The 22137-nt window shown below is 37.2% G+C and overlaps 1 protein-coding gene across 5 annotated transcripts in view; it reads right to left on the bottom strand.

Annotated features, from left to right (window-relative positions):
• LOC122540663 (cytotoxic and regulatory T-cell molecule) overlaps positions 1 to 21014 on the bottom strand; it is a 42217-nt gene extending 21203 nt beyond the window's left edge. For 3 of the 5 annotated variants that reach the window (XR_006309369.1, XM_043676692.1, XM_043676694.1), the window contains exons 1-7: positions 20901 to 21014; positions 12007 to 12153; positions 8889 to 9041; positions 8583 to 8723; positions 7624 to 7785; positions 7201 to 7245; positions 1481 to 1579 (exon numbers count right to left, since the gene is read on the bottom strand). Coding sequence is in view for 4 of the 5 variants with exons in the window: in XM_043676692.1 (XP_043532627.1) it covers positions 1481 to 1579; positions 7201 to 7245; positions 7624 to 7785; positions 8583 to 8723; positions 8889 to 9041; positions 12007 to 12153; positions 20901 to 20949 (796 nt within the window). In the remaining variant the exon portion in view is untranslated. The remainder of the gene's footprint in view (positions 1 to 1480; positions 1580 to 7200; positions 7246 to 7623; positions 7786 to 8582; positions 8724 to 8888; positions 9042 to 12006; positions 12154 to 20900) is intronic. The other 2 variants (XM_043676693.1, XM_043676696.1) reach the window with 2 other exon arrangements.
• Positions 21015 to 22137: the final 1123 nt, after the last annotated feature.

Here is a 22137-nt window from a genome sequence, read left to right as displayed (position 1 = left end):
TTTAAAAAAAAGTGATATTAGTCATTCAGTCAGTCCAAGGAAATACTTTGCAGCGGAAGTGTCATAATTTTGTTTAATGATAATCATGTAACTATATTCACAACTAAACCAGTGACGTTTTCAACCACCTGCTCGTTTATAAAGAAATACAAATGTCTGAAGGAAAAGGTGATGATATCAAATTGCACATCGAAACAGATTGAATCTGATCTCCCATTGCTTTTAGCAAGCATCAGATGGTACCAAATTTTTCATGCCTCAGCCGTGAGGTGGAATATGTGAGGCAAATGTCTCAACTCAAAATGTGACAACGGTAGCTAAGCAACTGTGTGTTTATTTATGCTGAGACTCGGAGCAGGCTTTGCCATTCTCTCATTTTCTGAGCAGAAAGGATGATAATCACTAGGTTGCTGCCATGATAGAATATTTTTGCAAAGATGAGATACAGTATTGTTTTCTGCACTATTTCTGATACTGGCTTTGGTAGCAATGGACTAAATTGTATTGCTAGATAGCTGGATTTACAGATTAGTTCTCTTTCTATTTTAATACAGTATGCAGAAAAGCTGTCAGTCCATGTTCATTAACAAGTTTCAAATGAGACAATGAAATAATATGGCAATTGTAAAATCAAAAGCAAGACAGTAATACTTGCATCAACATTTTTAAAAAGAAGAATGTCTGTCCCTTTTACTACTTTTTGTGAATTTTATATTCAAAGTGACACCAGTAACCTGGGACAATTTCCACTTTGTTATCATGCATCAGTTTTAAGCATGTCATAGAGTCATACAGCATAGAAGGGCTGACCTATCTACACAAATCAAGCTTTCCTGCTCTTGGCCATAGTCTTGAATTTTATGATACTTCATCTACACCCTTTTAAAACGGTTATAAGGTTTCCCACCTCTACTAACCTTCCAGGCACTGCATGCCAATTTATTCCATCATCTCTGGGTGATCTTTTTCCCCTTAAAACCTCTCTAAACCTCCTGCCATTCAGCTTAAAATTATGTCCCTGCTTTGTTGTTCCTTCAACTAAGGGGAATAGCTATTTCTATCCATCCTGCCCATGGCCCTCATAAACTTGTACACCGTATGCAGAAAGGTCAGATGGAAGTAAACGTCTCTGAGTGAGGTTGCCATTGATGCCAAGTAAGGTATAAGACCATAAGACACAGGACCAGAAATTAGGCCATTCAACCCATTGAGTCTGCTTTGCCATTCTATCATGGCTGAAAAGTTTCTTAACCCCATTCTCCCACTTTCTCCCCGTAAACCTTGATCGCCTTTACAATCAAGAACTATCCACCTCTGTCTTAGATATACTCAATGACCTGGCCTGTACAGCCTTCTGTGGCACTGAATTCCATAGATTCACCACTCTCTGACTGAAGACGTTTCTCCTGGTGCCATATCCATTGGGAACTCAAGTCAAACTATCCACTCTAAATTTGCTTTTACAAAACTGGGAACTCACAGTTAACTGTAGAAATATTTTCTGTGCTGTTTTCCAGAGTGACTGATTCAAACAATTCACTGGTGGTTGCTGATTCTGTTGTGGAGGTTGGGTTAATTTCTGATCACAAAAGCAAAATGGAAAGAGAAGAAATTAATGTAAAGATTTCCATCACGAAAGTTAAGTGTAACCAGAAAGTAAAACCTGGAGAAACAAAATACACCAACATAATATTCTATTCCTTTAACTTAACTGATGAACATAATAGCTAAACTGTTGGAATTATATATTTTATGAAACATTTTGCCATCTTTATTGCAAAAGAATAAACAAAATAAGTGTAAACTACATGACCATACTTTTTAAATTTATGCTGAAGATATATTGTGCTTAGATTTAGTACTTCTTGATTCCTGTCAGGTCTGGCATAGTTTGTTTTGAGCTGAATAAAATATAGCACATTGTTACGATTTCATACTCATTATCATTAAATCACTTAGATACCTCTTAAGTGTTAGTCTTAAGTAGTTATCCTAAATTTCTCCTTCCTCTACCACCACCAGTGATGGGTCCAAAATACTATAGTTTAAAAGGACATGGATCTACATATTCCACTGGCCTTTGAAGTACACAACAGAAAGGCAGCATATTTGCACTTTGATAGAAGGAAAGTAGAGTAGATGCTGAAAATGTGAAATAAAAACAGAAAATGTTGGAGAAACCCAGCAGGCCCTGCAACATCTGTGCAGACAGAAATAGAACAGACGTTTGGAATCATCACATTGGACTTGAAAAGCTAACTCTATTTCTCTCTCCATGCTTGTTGCTGGGTTGGATCTGGGATAAAGTGGGTGGCCGCCTCCACCGCCAAATCCAAGCCACCCAACAACTGGAGGAAGAGCACCTTATCTTCCACCTTGAGACCCTCCACACGGAATCAATGTTGATTTCACCATTTACCTTCTCTCCCCTCCCCCCACCTTATCCCAGATCCAACCCTCCAACTCGATACCACCCTCTTGAACTGTCTACCTGTCCGTCTTCCTCCCTACCTATCTGCTCCACCTACACTCCAACCTATCAACATCACCCCCCAACTTCATCTACCTGTCACATTCCTAGCTTTGTCCCAGCCCCACCCCGCTCCCATTTATCTGTCAGCCCTCTTGGGCACCCACCCCCACATTCCTGATGAAGGGCTTATGCCTGAAACGTTGACTCTCCTGCTCCTCGGATGCTGCCTGACCAGTTGTGCTTTTCCAGCGCCACACTTTTGACTAACAAGTTTGACTTTAGTCCTGTACTACATTGTATTATCTTTCATCTCTTTCATCTCTTTCATCCATGGGATAACACATTTCTTCTGTTGCTTTAAACACATTAGCTTGACTCTTATCAACCAAGAAACCTCGCTATATGGGATGTGGGGTGAGGTGAATCATCACCATGCCAGTCCCATTCTATGCCTTTATACTGCTGAATATCAGCACAGTTTTCAAAGATCAAGCATTTCATTTTCATTGATTTCCCTTTTGGGAATAGTTTTGAAATCATAACCTCCTGAAGTGGAATGCTACGAATTTCACATGCTTCCACAATGTGATTTATTCAGTCCCCTAAGGGTGACTAGGGATTGGCAATAGGCCAGTGCTGCCCATAACCAAGGAACAAATTGGGGGAAAACTGGTGCCGGTAGGACAAGCTGAGTGAAGTAACTAAGATACTTGGAACACAACAGAAACTGAAGCACATGCAATGTCATTAAGTAGGCTTAAGTGCTTAGATTCGTGGTGCTGGAAGAGCATAGCAGTTCAGGCAGCATCCAAGGAGCAGCAAAATCAACGTTTCGGGCAAAAGCCCTTCATCAGGAATAAAGGCAGTAAGCCTGAAGTGTGGAGAGATAAGCTAGAGGAGGGTGGCTTATCTCTCCACGCTTCAGGCTTACTGCCTTTATTCCTGATGAAGGGCTTTTGCCCGAAACGTTGATTTCGCTGCTCCTTGGATGCTGCCTGAACTGCTGTGCTCTTCCAGCACCACTAATCCAGAATCTGGTTTCCAGCAACTGCAGTCATTGTTCTTACTTCTTAAGTGCTTAGATGTTCTTTAGTGCAAATTAAATCCAGAAGATCTGGAGAATTCAGGTTATATTGCAAATTGTGTCCCAGTTTTCCCTGCTGTCAGATTTTCTGTTCCAAGAATTATATTCATATGCTTCATGCTAGCACAATCAAAATTTAACAATACAGAAACAATACAAAAAATCACCTATTCCTCTCTCAAACAGATGTACCTTTTTTTTAAGATTAGATTACTTACATTGTGGAAACAGACCCTTCGGCCCAACAAGTCCACACCAACCCACCGAAGCGTAACCCATCCAGCCCCATTCTCCTACATTTACCCCTTCACCTAACACTACAGGCAATTTAGCATGGCCAATTCACCTAACCTGCACATTTTTGGATTGTGGGAGGAAACCGGAGCACCCGGAGGAAACCCACGCAGACACAGGGAGAATGTGCAAACTCCACACAGAGTGTCGCCTCAGGCGGGAATTGAACCCGGGTCTCTGGCGCTGTGAGGCAGCAGTGCTAACCACTGTGCCACCGTGCCGCCCACAAATAGTGGGAATAGAGCGACAGATGAGAATGGTCCCAAAGTTAAAGAGAGCAACTTAATTAGAAAAGGCAGGCAGGAGCAAGTCAGAGAACGAAGTAACTGAAGAATTAAATTGCATTTATTTCATTGCAAGGGGTCTTACAGGAAAGGTGAATGAACTCAGTGCATGTATGAAAACATGGGGCTGGGACATCATAGCTATTACAGAAATTTGGCTGAGGGAGGGACAGGTCTGGCAGCTCAATATTGTGGGGTTCAGATGCTAAAGGAACAATAGAAAGGGAGGCAAAAGAGGACGGACAGTGGCATTTTTGATTACGAAAACCTTATTGCTGTACTTAGAAAGGGTATTGTTGAGGGATTGTCCAGTGAAGCTATATGGGTGAAACTCAGAGATAAGAAGGGGATGATCACCTTGACAGGATTGTCATGTAGGCCCCCCCCCCCCCAATAATCAGCAGGAAACTGAGGAGATAATATATAGAGAAATCTCAGATACATGTAAGAATAATAGGGTTGTTAATAATAGGAGATTTTAACTTTCCAAACATAGACTGGGCCTGCCATAGTATTAAGGGCTTAGATGATGAGGAATTTCTTAAATGTGTTCAAGAAAATTTTCTTTATCAATATGCATATATACCTACTAGAGAGGAGCAAAATTTGACATTCTCTCAGGAAATAAGGCAAACATTACAAAAGATGATGTGCTGTCAGTCTTAAAAAACATAAAGGTGGATAAATCTCCAGGACCTGATCAAGTGCATCCCAGGACGTTGTGGGAAGTTAGGGGTGAAATTGTACATTCCCTACCAGAGATATTTGTATCATCTATAGCCATGGGTCAGGTGCCAGAGGATTGGAGCATGGCTAATGTTGTGCCTTTATTTAGGAAAGGCTGCAAGGAGAAACCTGGAACTACCCATCAGTGTGTCTGACATAAGTGGTGTGTAAATTGTTGGAGTGTATTCTGAGAGATAGGATTTACATGCATTTGTAGAAGCAAGGATTAGGGATAGTCAGCATGGTTATGTATATGGGTCATCATGTCTGACAAATTTGATTGCGTTTTCTGAGGATGTAACCAAAATGATTGATGTGGGGAGAGGAGTAGACGTTGTCTATGTAGACTTTAGTTCAGCCTTTGACAATGTTCTGCATGGCAGACTGATTACTTAAGTTAGATTCCATGGGATTCAGAGAGAGTTTCTCAACTGGAATCAAAATTGGTTTGATGTTAGGAGTCAGAGGATAATGATGGAGGGTTTTCTTCAAGCTGAAGGCCTGTGACCAGAAGTATTCTGCAAGAATCAGTGCGGGGTCCACTGTTGTTTGTCATTGATATAAATTATTTGAATGAGAATTTTGGAGAAATGGTTCATAAATGTGCAGATGACACCAAAATTGTTGGTATGATTGCCAGTGAGGAAGGTTATCTAAGATTATCAAGGAATCTTGATCAATTGGGCCAATGGGCTGAGAAGTAGCAGATGAAGTTTAATTTGGATCATTGCATTTTGGTAAACAAGGGCAGGGCTTATACAGTTAACAATGGGGCCATGAGTAGTGTTGTTGAACAGAGAGACATAGGGGTTCAGGAACATAGATCTTTGAAGTCATATCACAGGTAGACAGAGTGGTTAAGAAGGCATTTAGCACGCTTGCCTTCATTACTCAGACCATTGGGTATAGGAGTTGGGATGTCATGTTGAGGTTGTACAGGACGTTGGTGACATGACTTTTGGTGCATTGTGTGTCGTTCGAGTTGCCCTGCTATGGGGAGGATATTATTAAATTGGAGAGGGTTCGGAAAAGATTTATTGGGATATCGCCAGGAATAGAGGGTTTGAGTTATAAGGAGAGTTTGGATAGGCTAGGGCGTTTTTTTCACTGGTAGGAGATTGAGGGGTGACCTTATAAACATTTATAAAATCATGAACGGATCATAGATAAAGTGAATATCAAGGGTCTTTTCCTGAGGGTGAGGGAGTTCGAAACTATGGGGCATAGGTTTAATGTGAGAGGAGAAAGACATGAGGGGCAACTTTTCACAAGAGGGTGGTGAGTTTATGGAAATGATCTGCCAGAAGAAGTGTTAGATGCAGGTTACAGTTACAGCATTTAAAAGACATTTGGATAGGTACATGAATAAGAAAGGTTTGGAGGTATATGGGCCAAATGTAGGTAGTACATGGCAGTAGTTTTGGTTTGGGAAATTTGGTCAGTATGGACAAATTGGATTGAAGAGTCTGCTTCCATGCCAAATGACTCTATGACGTGACATCTCTATGACTCTGATGAAGCTTATTTCATTGAAATTCTTTCCTTATTCTGATTTCAATCTTGGCTTTTTCAAAAACGGTTATTCAAATTATTTTTAAAAATGTGTTATGGATTCTGGTTTGAGGACTAATGGGCCATTTTATATTTAACAACACAGCTGTAGAAATTCTCAAATTTTTCTTTTTACGGTCATAATCTTAAATTTACACTTTTCACTTATTCATTCACAGACCAGCAAAAATAGTTTTCCTCATTGAACTTTCGAAAACCCTTTTCTCTTTGTCTCCACATCCACCATTCTGACATATTTTTTGCTCTTATTGCAGATCTCCTTCCTTCTCTGATTATTTCCCCTTCTTTCTTTTCTTCTTATGTTTTTCTCTGTCTCCTGTCCTGTCCACATCTCCATTCTCCTGCCCCTCAAACTTTCTCCAAATCTCTTCCATTTACCCCTCCCATCATGTCTGGGTCCAGATAACTTTGGTTTGTCCTGAAATGCACTTGGTCTTTATCAAGGGATTACCTAGTATTTGAAAATAAAACATCTTCAGCCTTCAGCGAGTGTTTGAACTTGTTTCGAAGTTGATGTGGGTTTTGGAAGGATTGCAATTGTCTCAATCAACATTTCCCCTGCGTCATCCTTGCAGTCTGTGCCTCTAAGCAAATGAGCTCAGAGTTGGCTGGATGCAGTCAGACGGTGTGCAGACATGTATCTTCAATCTGCACCCACATTACCACAGGTGGTGGAGGAGGAGATGTGTAAATTGCTCACATTGACATGAGTGGGGGATGGTGGTGGAGAAAGTCTTTGTGCTATAGAACTTGAAGCAAAAACTCACCATTTGTAGTTTGACTGTATATTTCAGTTAGTCCAAGAGAATTATCTGTTATAAAACAAAATATTGATTATATATAGGTTATGGAGATTCAAAGGCTCGATGATCTTTTGAATTATGTATTTGGTGAATATTTAAGTCACGACATGGAGCTGATGTTTTCTTTGGTGTTGATCTCTTTAACTATTGAAAACAGTTTCTTGAGTCTCACAATACTTCTGCAAATTGCTCCCAGTTCAGGATATTGGTATATGTTGCTGTCAGAGATAAGGTTTAAACATGGCCTACAACAGTACAAGGAGTGAATCTACTCCCTCACTAGTTGCTGCATTTACTTGCATCAGTTGGTAAGATCATCTACTTTTATGTGTTAATAAATATAAATCTAAGCACTGTTAATATAATGATTGTGAAGATTCTGCTCACAGTGATTGTCAAATCTGTAGGTCACCCGAAGAATCTTGTTCATTAGGCTTTCATGCCGAACCAAACAGTCAACTCTGGATTCTTGATCATGTGCTTTTATATTCAACATACTTATTGTTGTAAACTTTGTCCCTTTATTTTCTGGATTATATTCTGTGTGTCCTGCGTATTTAAAAAAAAGGTTTAGTGAATTCTGAGAAATTTCAATACTGCATTTTAGATTCTTTTGTAGCATTTATGCCGGACCTGTAGCACCACCTGGTGTTGTATTTTTTTATATATTTGTTTCTGTTATGAACAAGAATTTGTGGTTTGCATCAGTTGGAAAAAGAAATTTTCATGCAGGGATATAAAATAGCAGCTGCTTTTAAAGTGCATACCACATTTGTGAGCAGTCAAAACATGGCCAAACAAAAATGATATCTCTGAAATTATTTGAAAACATGCTTTTTGAATTACTCTAATAACTGGGTTTGAGATCACTGGGATCAGTGACAACGTTCAATTCTCTGAGTCAGAAGGAGCTGTCAGGGAATATGGAGCACTCCAGGGCCCTCTTATGTGGATAATAAAAGAATAAGAAGAAATTGAGTCAGAGTCTTTCAAATTGTGAAATTTGGTGGGGGGCGGTGTGGATGTGAAAAGTCTGCTGGAACCTGTGGATGTATCTTCTTACATATGCTGACCATATTTTAACTCTTTATTTTCTATTTTTAGTTCAGATTTCCTGTACATGCAGTTCTGAAACAAAATTGACTCAATTCAAATAAGTTGAATTGCTACTTAAACCGTGTCGTTAAGATTAAGACAGAGAATGTATAGCTGTGATGGAGGCTGCCACATCACTACAACTGCTGATGACAGGATGGTCTTTCTGTAAGAATGTTGGGATTGAAGAAAAGGGAAATCAGGGAAATAAAAGCAAATATACACTGAAAGGAAACTAAAAACTTCCTTACCACGCAATTCCAGTCTGTTGTTTAAGAGCCAGGTTATTTGAGGTTTTGGCTTGCTTCCAGTGGTAATGCAGCTAACCACCTTCTCCTCTCTTCCCTTCAGTAAACGAGTAGTAATGTTCAGTACAGGAGGAGATGGGGGTGCTGGGGAGGGAAATAACATGCACAATTAGTTGTGAAATGTTTCCATATAAACTAGACGTCATGCAAAGTGAAAAACTAATTAGCTTCCTCAACACTGGCTTTTATTTTTTTCAATCAAATAATTAAACAATACTATCAAAGGTCTTATTGCTAAAATGTACATACCTAAAACAGTCAGATACACTTCTTTGGATATCACCGGATGGCTATAATATAAACAGGTATACACTCCATCATCTTCCACTGTTGTATTCACCAGTGTGATAAACAATTTTGCTTTTGAGTAATGCACTAAATTATATCTTCTGTCCCTTATGCCTGTTGGAAAAATAATTTCTTCATCATAATTATTGTTATTAACATTCAAACAATCATGCATATATCCAAAAATGAGAACAACCTGCCCTCATTGAAAGTTGAAACTTGAAGATTGTAAAGAGGAAGAAATGTATTTCTGTTAAACATTTTATTGCTTTTGTGTGAAATCTATTCATCTTTCTCCTTATCCACAGGAACTCACTATCTTGCCATGTGATCTGGCCTATACCTGAATCTAGACTCTCAGCAATTAGTTGACTCTTAACTGTCCCAGTAATAACATGCTGTAGTAAGCCACTTGGTTCAAGGACAATAAGGGCTGGACAATAAATCCAGACCCAGCCATTGATGCCCACATCCCATAAATAAATAAATAAAATCCACATTTAAATAAATGGTGGTAATCTAGTTTTCTAAAAGTGTAACTTTGTACCATATTGATATACACTCTTAGTTGTAGTCTACTCTTACTTCAACATCAATTCGTATAAGTTTTATTATTGATATTTTCATTAGGCATTACCAGCAAGGCAATCCTAAATGCTCCTCAAAGCGGGTTACTGCTCAACCACTTCAGAGGTCAGTTAAGATTCAATTACATTGAGGTCACATGTCGGCCAAACCAGGTAAGGTCAGCAAAATTCTTTTCTCAGAAAGAATAAATGCACTGGACGTTTTATTTTACCATAAATGTTGATTGTTGTCATAGTCACCAGAATTCGTAATTGAAGTTTAAAATCTACCAAATGCATTGTCAGGATTTGAACTTATGTCCAGAGAATTCATCTGGGCTTCTTGAATTGTGATCTCGTCACTCTGCCACCTTCTTCATCATTCTATGACTACCAGCTAGCTGCCTGATAACTTAGAAATGGTGCTAGATTTAGGTTTGTCTGTAACATTATGAGACACAACAACAGAAAGATTTAAATCATGTATTTTTGATTTGTGAAAACCAGCAACTATTATTTTTGCAACATGATTCCTGTATAACTTGAAGAACAATTGTTGTTGAAATGATAAAACAAATCTGGAATTCTGAAGAAAATCATAAATGCTGAAAACACTCAGCAGCTTAGTCAGCATCAGTAGAGGGAAAAGTCAAGCTGTGACATTTCAGATCAACAGCCTTTTTCTGAACAATGAAGGGTCAACAGCTGAAATTAACCTTGTCCATTTCCTTGAAAAGTATTGGATGACCTGTTCAGTTATTTCTAGCATTTTCTGTTTTTTCCATAGTATATTTATTCTAGACATCTTAATAGACATCTAGACATCTAGACCTTATTCTAGACATCTTTATTCTAGATATCTTCTAGACATCTAGACAAAATATTGGCATCTTGTCAATATTTTGAACATTATGAATTATATTTCATAAAAAAATCAAATCGATGTAATGTAATTAATTATGATATACATTTCTATAATGATGCTTTAAAGACAAAAAAACCTTTATTACTGACTGTGCACTATGTAATATTAGTAAGTAAGTGACTTCTAAATCGTCTGACTTGGTCAGTTTTTTTATTGTAGCAATGTGAATTCAAGCTGCCACTTTATTTTACTGGATCAAAACTGAGATAAATAAATAAACATTGAGAGAAGAATAATTCAGAAATCAGGTGAAGCCTATGTTGGTCTCAACGATCTAGGTTCACATCAGTGTTGATTCATAAAATTATCAATTTAAATGTTTGTAAGTTTTAAACATAAAAAGAACTCAATATCAGGTTTATATTCATGCCTCTTGTTAAACACAAACTTTCTAGCTAAAATTTCCTTGCCATTAGTATGTAATATAAAGGAGAAGACATGAGTGATTTGAGTGTAAAGGGTTAAGTAGATGCTCATTTAACTATGTTGAGAAAAACTAGATTGTGTCAGACCGCAACCGTGTCTGTACAGTTCAGGCATTTGTTTCACAGACTGTCGGACAGAAAAAGCTTAACCAAACCATTGCATTCACTGTATCTATGCAAAGTAAAATCTTGGTTGCACCAAAAAAAATCTAATGTAACTTGAGAAACATTTCCAAGTGATCTTGACCTTAAACCCTACATCTTTTGTCAAATAAATGGCCACCAGTCCTAATACATCTCAAATATGGTTTGGTGTTGACTTGTATCTGTTAATGCTTCTGTCTTGTGACGCTTGGTTGTGCTGAAGATGCAATTTAAATGCTGATATTTACTGTTGGGTAATTTGATTAATAAATTCAACACAGAACAAGGACTGAACCCAGAAATTTCTTACTTTCTATATATTTCATTCCCAAGACTGTTTCTGTTCAGTAGTTTCATGTTCTAATAATCTTCTGTGTTAAAATCAAACTCCAAATAACTTCCTTCATTGTTTTGCCTTTGACTTTTATTTACAAGCGAAGGAATTTTTCCCCATTTGCTTAATCAAAATCCTTTACAATCTTGAACACTTCTACCTCTGCTCTGTTGAAAGGAGCTTCTAGTTTTCCAATTTCTCTTCTTTCATGGAGAGTCTTTGTAAATCTCTCAGGGAAACACAGAACTACTAATTTGACTGTAATAAAGAGTAAAATGCTCAGACAGATCACTAGACATGCTATTCATGATAAACTAGTCAGAGAAGTAATCAGCTGGACAACCAACATGCTTCTTGGAAAATAAAGATTTTATCGCATAAGTTTGATAGAATGTTGAGAGTGAACAGATAATGATAATCCAGTACAGTCATTGTCAACCTGGACTTTGAGAAAGCCTTTGATAAGATGTTTCATAACAGATTGCTCTACAGTATAGAGCCTTGTGAAAATTATCCCCAAAAGGCTGCAATTGTTTGGTCTATTGAAATTTTCAAGACAAAAGCCGATGGATTTTTGAAAGGCAAGGAATTCAAAGGATAGGTATAGATGCTGTTAAATAGTGGAATAGCTCAAGGGACTGAAGAGTCTTCTCATGTCTTTCTGAATAATTACATTTTAATTTACCTCGGATATTATTGAAGTATAGAACGTGCCGCTTTGGATTTGTCCACTCAATAGATGAATTTTTAATTCTATCCATTGTACAATTGAGAACTACAGATTCCCCCTCCAGTACTGTGATGTTCTCTCTTTTCAGGGTGGCTGAGCCTGCTGAAAGAGTAATAAATTATATTTCAAACAAGTACTTGAGATCCATGCATTTCACTAGAAATGTAATGTCTTAAAATCCCAACTTACTATTCCAACATCCTTTATCTGACTTGTGAGCCAGAGAACTAATCAAAATATTGTAATTGTGAATAGACATGTTCTTTGAAGATTCTTCAAAAATATTGAGTTCAATAAAAATGCAAATCAAGTGAGGTTTTTTAATGAACAGTTGATTTAATACAGTATTGTGCATTTTAAATAGTTTAATGTACATTGTGAAAAGATAACATTCCTGTATAATAAATTCTGCCAAAACATGAAATTCCATCTCTGTATAAGTCGTTGACTCACTAAACTATTTCGAATTAATCGTGATTTCAAGAACTTCTGGTTACAACCATAAATCACAGTCGGTAATATCCCTTTAACAATAGTCCCAAGTGGTTTTTGATTTTACCATATGTACTGAACATAATAGCTCTATTTTCCCCTGTGCATTCTAACCATGAAACTTCCATCAATAGTCAGCGAATCCTCACATTATGAAGGATTGCAAAATATGCTCAATTTTTTTTTCCCTGAAGTACTTGAGGAAGTTCCAAACATTTGTGAAAATCATGTTTGGTCACTTTCCATGTTCCAAGGAGATTATGATAGACATACTTTACTATTCTTTAACTGGAAATGAAACATGGAAACACCATTGCCATCAGGGTAATGATGGTTGGGACCGGGCAAAAATTTCAAGGCAGCCTATTCAATAACTTTATACTATGTGGAGTTGCAGGGTAACATGCAGATACACGCTACATTTACATGACTATGGTTTTTCAACTTTTAATCAATGTTTTTCTGTCCTCTCTTGAACTCACAGTGCCACATGTTTCCCAAGTGGCCATTCTACATGAGTGACATTGATTAATTTTACAGATAAAGCTCACCATAGGGAGATGGTCGAATAATGGTAATGTCACTGGGCTTATAATCAAGAAATCTAGACTGACATAATGGGGGCATCAACTCCAATTTATTTTAATAAAATGTGGGATCAGAAGTTACTTTCAGTAATGCTAACCCTGATAGTTGCCATAATTGTTATAAAAACCCTATCTACTGACTTTACCTGATTCTCCCTATGTGTAACTCCAGACCCACTGCCCTCTGATGTGATTGAACAACCCACTGAGTCCAACGACAAAAAGAAAAGATGCCTTTGTCCCATGAAAGAATGAAGGAAAAATGAATTAATCCCCTGGAAACAGGTAATTGAATCTAGAACCCTTTCCTATCTAAACAGCTAAACAGGGAATTGAACTTCAGAATCTTCCTTACCAATACAACTAAACCATTGGGAAAATAACACAACTATTATATCTGCGATTAGTTGCATTGTTTTCAGGAAAGAAAGGAGTTGCACATTTTGCTTGAAAAATCAATATTTTTGGTAAACCCATGCAATCTGTTTCCATGTGAGAAACAATTAAGTCAAAGACTCTTATTGGATATTTTGAAGATCTCAAATTGTGCTTTCCCGGGTTTATGTGAAGCATTAAAATTCTGTGAAAGCAGAAGAGCACAGAACTTACAATTTCACAACTGAAATACAAACTGTGGAGCATAATGAAAGGAAGTGAGAGCAAAGGTTGCCTGTTATGGTCATGCAAGTACAGCAGAGGTCACGTGTGTGGAAAGTTTGCAAAATGACAATTAAGAAGAACTTTGGCTTGTAAAGTCTGAATTAATATGACAAAACATGGAAAGAAGAAGAAATGTTAAATAATTTGAAGATTCCGATATCTAAACTTTGGTACTTTCTAAACTAAAGTTAGTATAATGTTCCCTCCCCCAACCTGACCTTACCATCCTGCGCCGCTGACCACAGTGGCCTTTCTCGTGTAAAGGCAACTACAACAAGATGTGAGTCATTGCTAACACTTAAAAAGCCCCCTCTGGAAAGTTATTTAGATGTTACTCTTTGAGCTTGTAAAGCTATGTCATCTGCAACACTTTGGTTATTCACTTTTCTATATTAAACACATCAGGAGGCAGACTATTTTCATTTTGCAATGATTCATGCTGAGTTAAAGACAACTATGTCAATTATGTAGGTTTAACCACAAGCCATACTGTAACTTCATGTAGTGAACAACTGGTATGCAAAGCTCAAGTTACAAATTCCCAATTTCACTGAAGCAATATTTGTTACTCTAAACGTATTAGTGGTTATATCAGCTAACCACATGTTATCCCAAATGGTGGTTTTATTGGCAGGAGCTGTATCCCCAATACATGGTCAAATAAAAACTTCTTGTTGACTTCCTCAAATGTTGGGAAATGGAAAAATAAAACCCTATAGAATCATGTTACTGTTCTTTATGGAACTTTGGAAACATTTACCAATCACTTAGAGACAGAACATGACATTAGCCATGATCGCTATTATCACAGGAGGAGACATAACCTTTGAACCCACAGAGGGCCAGCTCATATCCCTGAGTGTAATCACATGAAAATGATCCCAAGAACAACTTCATGAATTGAGAAATGGGAGGAAATTACTTAGAGTCACAGAGTATAGAGTCATACAGCATGGAAACAGACCCTTTGGTCTAACCAGTCCATGCTGACCATAGTCCTAAACTAAATAGTCCTACTTGCCTGCACTTGGCCCATATCCCTCCAAATATTTCTTATTCATGTTCTTTTCCAAATGGCTTTTAAGCATTGTAACTGTACCAGCATCCATCACTTCCTCTGGAAGTTCATTCCACACACAACTGTGTCAATTATGTAGGTTCAACCACAAACCATACTGTAACTTCATGTAGTGAACAACTGGTATGCAAAACTCAAGTTACAAATTCCCAATTTCACTGAAGCCATATTTATTACTCTAAACGCATTAGTGGTTATATCAGCTAACCACATGTTATCCCATCATAAAACTATACTCCCTAATGTTGAAATCCCCCACCTCAAGGAAAAGACACCTGTCATTCACCATATCTACACCTCTTATAATTTTATAAACCTCTGTAAGGTCACCCCTCAATCTCGTACACTCCAGTGAAAAAAGTCCAGCCTGTCCAGCCTCTCCTTACAAGTCAAACCCTCCATTCCTAGCAACATCTTGGTAAATCTTTTCTGAACACTCTCCAGCTTAATAAACCTTCCTATAACAGGGTGACCAGAACTGAACACAATACTCCAGAAGAGGTGTCACGCATGTTCTCTACAACCTCAACATAAGGTACCAATTCTATACTCCAAGGCCTGGCCAATGAAGGCAAGAGTGTTAAATGCTTTCTTAACCACCATGTCTACATGTGACGCATACTTCAAAGAATTATGTATTTGAACTCCTAGGTGTCTCCGTTCTACAATATTACCCAGGGCCCTACTTTTAATTGTACAAGTCCTGCCCTTGTTTATTTTACTAAAATGCAATACCCAGTTGTCTATATGTAACATATGATGCTCTTTTATTCTTGACTAGAACCTCAATACATTTATTCATCCATTGTTCTACCAGTCTTACTCTTCACTTTAACAGGAACATAGTGCCTCTGAACTCTTGTTGTGATACTTTTGAAAGCCTCCCTCTTAACAGTCATCCTTTTACCTGCAAAAAGTCTACTCCAATCAACTTCTTTTGAAAGTTCTAGTTTCATACCATTAAAATTTGCATTACACCAATTAAAAACTTTAACTTTTATGAAAGGCTTATCCTTTTCCATAACTATTTTAAAACAAATACAATTATGATCACTAGTCCCAAAGTGTTCCCCTACTATCACTTCAGTCATCTTCCTGACCTTATTACCCTAAAGAAGGTCAAATTTTGCTCCTTCTGTAGTAGGAACATTTATGCATTGACAAAGAAAATTTTCTTGAACACATTTGACAAATTCTTCACCATCAAACCTTTAGTACTATGACAGTCCCAGTCAATGTTTGAAAAATTCAAAACCTACTCTTATACCTTATTATTCTTCCATGTATCTGTGATCTCGCTACATATTTGTTTCTTCATTTCTCTCTGACTATTGTAGGGATATAGTACAATCCCATCCCGGTGATCATTCCTTTCCTATTTCTAATTACAACACATATATTTTCAATGGATGATTTTTCAGAAATATCTTCTCCAGATGCAGCAGTAATGTTTTCCTTAATCAAAGACACCACTCCCCCTCCTCTTTTGCCTCCCTTTCTATTCTTCCTATAGCATCTGAAACCCGGAACATTGAGCTACCAGTCCTGTCCCTCCCTCAGCCAAGTTTCTGTAATAGCTATGACGTCCCAACCCCATGTTCCCAAACACATCCTGAGTTCATTGGCTTGCCACTAATTAGTTGAAAATGTTATCCAACATTATGACTTCTCAACATGACCCCATTTCTCAAATCCCTCAAAGCCAGATGCATGCTGGGGGATTTGAGTTGTTGAGTTTGTCCAAATTTTCTGAACGAATTCAACTGTAGGGAAATAGAATCGAGGCTCATACTTGAATTTGGACCAGGTGCTAAAAATTCACAGCAAAACCTTGACATTGTGAAGAAAATATAGATGGTTTTGGATGGAAATCTGAAGCTTTTTCTGCTAACGAACTGAGGACTGCCACCAACGTTGCCTCCTACTTTTCAGTTCAGTTTTATTAATCTACATGATACAACTGTTTGGAGTATATATTTGGTGTTTGTGGATTACAGTTGAGGTCCATTAACGCAAATGAAATTGCTGCTGTAGAATATTTCTATCAATTGATTACGGAATGTTTAGGGTATAGTTATTTTTCCATTTTGGTCTACTGGAAGGCAGACTTAAACTCATTTGATTTTAATACTGTGCAAATTATAACTGCATATTTTGAACTAGATTTAAAACTAACACCATCAAATACACATTAACCAGCAATATCATCTATTTCTGCTGTAGGAACGTGTGTGCAATTTGTTTGCCTGAACAGAAATTATATTTGGGAAATGCATGAGAGAATGTAGAGAGCTGGATGTAAGTGTGATCATCACAAAACTGATCATATTTTCTTTTCAAAAACTGACTGATTCACTTTCAAATTCAACACTAACTTCCCGTGAGGCAAGGATTTTACTCCTACACACATTAATAGATTGTTGCATTAGAATGCGCTTGAGTATGATATGTTAACCTTAAGGCAGGGGCTGTTCAAAATATTTGGAGATATGTTGTTTTTGTAAGGAAGGCTCTATCAAGATTGATAATTGAATAGGTGAGAGGCAGCAATTTAACAGGTGTGGTGAGATTACTTTCTGTTACTGGAAGGGAAGTAAAAACGCATGCTGTGTTCTCTCTTCCTGTTGTGCTTTGCTGCATTAATGTGAATAGACATAGAAAAACATGAATTGAGACAAGATAAGGATCAAAATCTAGATAGGAGAAATTCTACAATATGAAAACTTGAATTGACAATTTTTACTGTAATAGATAATATCTAGTTTGTCACAGTTTGATTCAAAATTGCAGTAAATGTCTAAGATTTAAATTACATTAGTAAATTATTGCAATTCATTTCAGCATCTATACTGTTTAATCATTTTAAAAGCTTTATGGCCACTATAACTATAGTAAATCAGCAGAGAAATGATGTACTGTCATAAATATGTTCACATTTTATGCTGTTCTTACATTAAAACTATAGCATTTAGCACAGTATCAATGGCATTGTAAATACTTATGTTTATAAGAATACGTGGGACATATTAAAGAGTTCTTTAGATTGCTATATGCTAGTGCATAAATTATGAATAATGCATTTTAAATGATTTATAACCATCAGTCATTTCCACAAAATCTTCAAATTTAATTTTAAGTTTACCATTTGCAAAGTAAAATAGCAAGGGAAAATGAGTGTTAAAAAGCTTTTCTGACCTGGGTGGCTTCACATTCAAATGTTTTTAGTTAATTCAGTGACGGAAATCAAAGTTAGGAGTTCAGTATGACCTGTCTATGCATTTCACTTTGGACACTGTCAGTTGAATGTCCAGGGAGTGGTGGTACACATTGTTGCTTCATGGAAACCAGACATGATTTATTTATATACTTTGGCCTGACGAACATGTTTAATTAAATAAATCATTGTTGATTCAAGTAGATTCTTCAATTTATATTTTTGGTAATTATAATTATATTCATGTAAATTGTACTGTTTATAAAAATTGCCACAATTGTGTATATAAACACACTGCACTGATACTTCTTTATTATTTATGCACCTTAAGTTCTTGTATTTATAGCAATAGTTCAGCAGATTAATATTAGTTCCTTATGTAGAGGCCTTTGCAGTGAAGTTCACCTTCAACTGTGCATTAACAGGAGAAAGCAATTTGAACATCTGTTATACAGTCTGACTGATTGTTTATTTTCTCAATTTGCTACCTTCCATTTTGCTATCCCCCTGAAGTTGGATTTCACCTGATAAGCGTTTTAATCTGCTAGTAAACCCAGTTGTGGAATCCATTTCTGCTTTGGAGAGAGAAGACTTTATTCCTTTGTTGTATTTCTTGACCCTCTGGATCAACAGAGGTGGTGTGTAGCACTCTCAGAACATTCTGAATTCAAAAACTTCAGAGATAATGGGTACCTAATCTGTGACTTCAATGCTGTACTGAATATTCTCAGGTGTACATATAAGATCTGAAGCCACAATTTGAAGAAGAGTAGTGGAATTCTTTCTGCTGTTCTGATAAATATTTATCCTTCAATCTACATTCACCAAAACAGATTACCCAGTTATTTATCTCATTATTTCCACACTGTAAGTAATCTAATCTACTGTTTCTGGAATCTTGCTGTGTACAAATTGGTTAACAGTACAAAAGTGACAACAAGTACTTTATTGGATATAAAATGTTTTGAGAAGTTTTATTGAGTCACAGCTTCACAACCACTGGTTCCATTCAGATATCAGGACCGTGACTCTTTCTCTTGCATGAGCTTTGACAATGAGTGCAACAGGCTGGTTAAATGTGAGGGGGCCTGACAGTTCACCCACAATTCCCATATTTCCTTAGCCATTGCAGAACATTAATTATGCATAAAAATTCTATTTGGTTCTTTTCAACAGGATTCAAAATTATTGAGCACAATTATAGTATATCTACCAATTAAGCTAATTTAACACAGACAAGAGAAGGCATTTGTATTGCATGTTCCTACCTTGAGGTCAGAAAATCAGGGTTCAAGTCCAAGTCGCAATTACCAATGAAGTGTGTCATAATAATTCTAACCAGATTGTTTTTTTAAAGACAAATTCTCTAGTAGGACCCAAGTATACACAGGAAAAACTTATGAGAGATAGCTGCATTAATGTTTTCAATGTACTGTTGATCTCTCACCGAAACTCAGTTGGAAGAATATGTTGGGGAAAATATGAGAAAGATACTGTGGTATGAGCAGGAATTGTAAAATATACTAGGTGTTTAATGTGGATTTCTCTTACATTATCTTTAAAAGTACAACAATTAAAATAATTGAGGTGGACCATGAATTATTACCGCAATTTAGAAAAAGTTGTAGTAAACTGAATGATTCTCCCTCACCCTCTCAGTTTTCTGAACTGGTTGGCAATAATAACAATATTTTCACAATACACACACAGGGTACATTTCAGATTGCTATCTATCATTAAAGATTTGTTTTATGAAAATACTAGTTGGAAAGAATGTCTCTGTGGTTAATAAAAATACCCACAAATTAAGGCCCTATCAAATGCTATGTGATGAGTAGTAATAAGATTTTAAACTCAACTATTCTTTCTAGTTTTTTCCCAAAGATGTCCATTCTTCCTGAGATGCTATTCCATGGATAGTTGGCTAGTTTGGAAACCTCACTCAAGAAACCAATATTGCAAGGTGATCCCTGATCCTGAGGGACGGTGGAAATCTTTTTCATGGGAGGGCCATATCTGAACCTGAGTTTGATTCTGTGCTCACCTGATGTGCATATGTGCAATAGGTTTTCATAGACTAGCAACAAAAACAAGAATTTCTGGAAAAGCTCAGCAGGTCTGGCAGTATCTGTGGCGAGAAATCAGAATTAGCATCTTCGGGTCGAGTGACCCTTCCTCAGACCTGCTGAGCTTTCCCAGTAATTTCTGTTTTTGTTTCTGGGATTTACAGAATCCACAGTTCTTTTGTTGTTTTATTTCATGGACTAGTAATTGGGACCAGCAATCATTGTTTGCTGATTTTTCTCAGCCCCAACTTGCGCATCACCAACAATTGCAACACCATTAATGCTGCTCCAGCTGATACTAACCGGCTCAGCACAGAATAAATACTGAACTTGCTTGTGCAGAAGGGTCAGTCATTGCAAGCTTACCATACTCTCTGAGAATATACGTAAGTAGTTTATATTTTTTCTTCTCTGGAGAATTTTTTTGACACATAAGATTATGTGAACACTTAGCCCATTGTTAATCAGAGTGAAACACGATTTTCAATTATCAGTAACTACCATAGATATAAGTATGCAACACATAAATTATTCATATTAGCCATCTAGCACTGAATTTAACCTTCTTTTATGACTAAAATGAAATATTGTTTTTATTGCAAAAAGCGTAAGCTTTCTACAAACAGGATGCTGGTTAACTACATTCACTCCTCAGCTTCGTTATGCGTGTTATGTTGTGGTTTTCCAGCATAGCTAAAAATAAAATTATTTTCATTTTACTTTTGAGAAGTAAAATAAATCTTTTGACTTACCTTGCAGACCTAAGAAGGCTAGTAAATATAACACTGCAGGAACGTCCATGGTACTCTTTCACCAAGTGTACACTGACTGGTCTTGTCCTCTGCTACTGTATTTAGTAAAATACCTCCGCCCCGTACAAAACACGACGTGGGTTCCTGTGACATCACAAAACCATATGTGGTAATGGACTTTCCACCCAGGGTCAAGTGCATGTATAGTGCAGAGATCTGTCTGAATAAACATTGAGTTTTGAAAGCAATTGTTTATTTGAAAAGAATGTGGCATTTTTCATTACCCAAATCTGATAGAAAAAGCTTTTAAAATTCCTTAAAATTCCTTAAATTCATGGAGCAAGCTCAGCAAAGTAAACCAATTCAAACATCCAGGAAATTTGGGTGTATGTAATTTAAATCCCTTCTTACACTATACCTCAGCTTCCTCCATCTTTGCTAAAACCTTGAATGCACCTCTCTCTGCTCTTACTGCCACAGGTATGCCCCAAGGCAATAGAGCAGAGAATGAATTTTCTTTGACCTGTATTTGTTTTGATTAGGAATTAAATGTATAGCTAAAATTATAGGTGCAGTCTAAATCATGTTTTTAATGTTTTAAGATGATCTTTCTAAAGGACTTTAAATTTTGTCTCAGTGAACCTGACACTTGCCATATTTCTGTTTGTGAAATTCTGTTTGGGGCAGCACGGTGGCTCAGTGGTTAGCACTGCTGCTTCCCATGGCCAGGGACCAGGGCTCAATTCCCACCTCGGGTAACTGTCTGTGTGGAGTTTGCACATTCTCCCCGTGTCTGCTCCGGTTTCCTCCCACAGTCCAAAGATGTTCAGGTTAGGTCATGCTAAATTGCCCATACTGTTAGGTGCATTAGTCAGGGGTGAATGTGGGGGAATAGGTCTGGGTAGGTTGCTCTTCGGAGGGTCGGTGTGGACTTGTTGGGCTGAAGGGCCTGTTTCCACACTGTAGGTAATCTAATATCTAACCTAAATTTGATTTCAGAATGAATTACATTAACAACTGGAAAAGCTTTCAGATGTTCTCTTAAAAAGAAAACATGCCTAGTTCGTGCAATTGCCTTGATACTTTGTTTTTCATTCATAAAGAGGGATTGAATGGGAAGTGATCGCCTGTTGGTGAGGGTAGTGCAGTGGATGTTGTCCAAATGGATTTTAGTAAGGCATTTGACCAGATCCCGCATGACAGACGCGTCAAAATGTAAAAGCTCAGAAGGCAGATC

The sequence above is a fragment of the Chiloscyllium plagiosum genome, chromosome 35 (assembly GCF_004010195.1).
Source record: "Chiloscyllium plagiosum isolate BGI_BamShark_2017 chromosome 35, ASM401019v2, whole genome shotgun sequence".
NCBI lineage: Eukaryota > Metazoa > Chordata > Chondrichthyes > Orectolobiformes > Hemiscylliidae > Chiloscyllium > Chiloscyllium plagiosum.
Note: the sequence above shows the minus strand (reverse complement) of the source record. Positions and strands in the feature narration are given on the sequence as shown.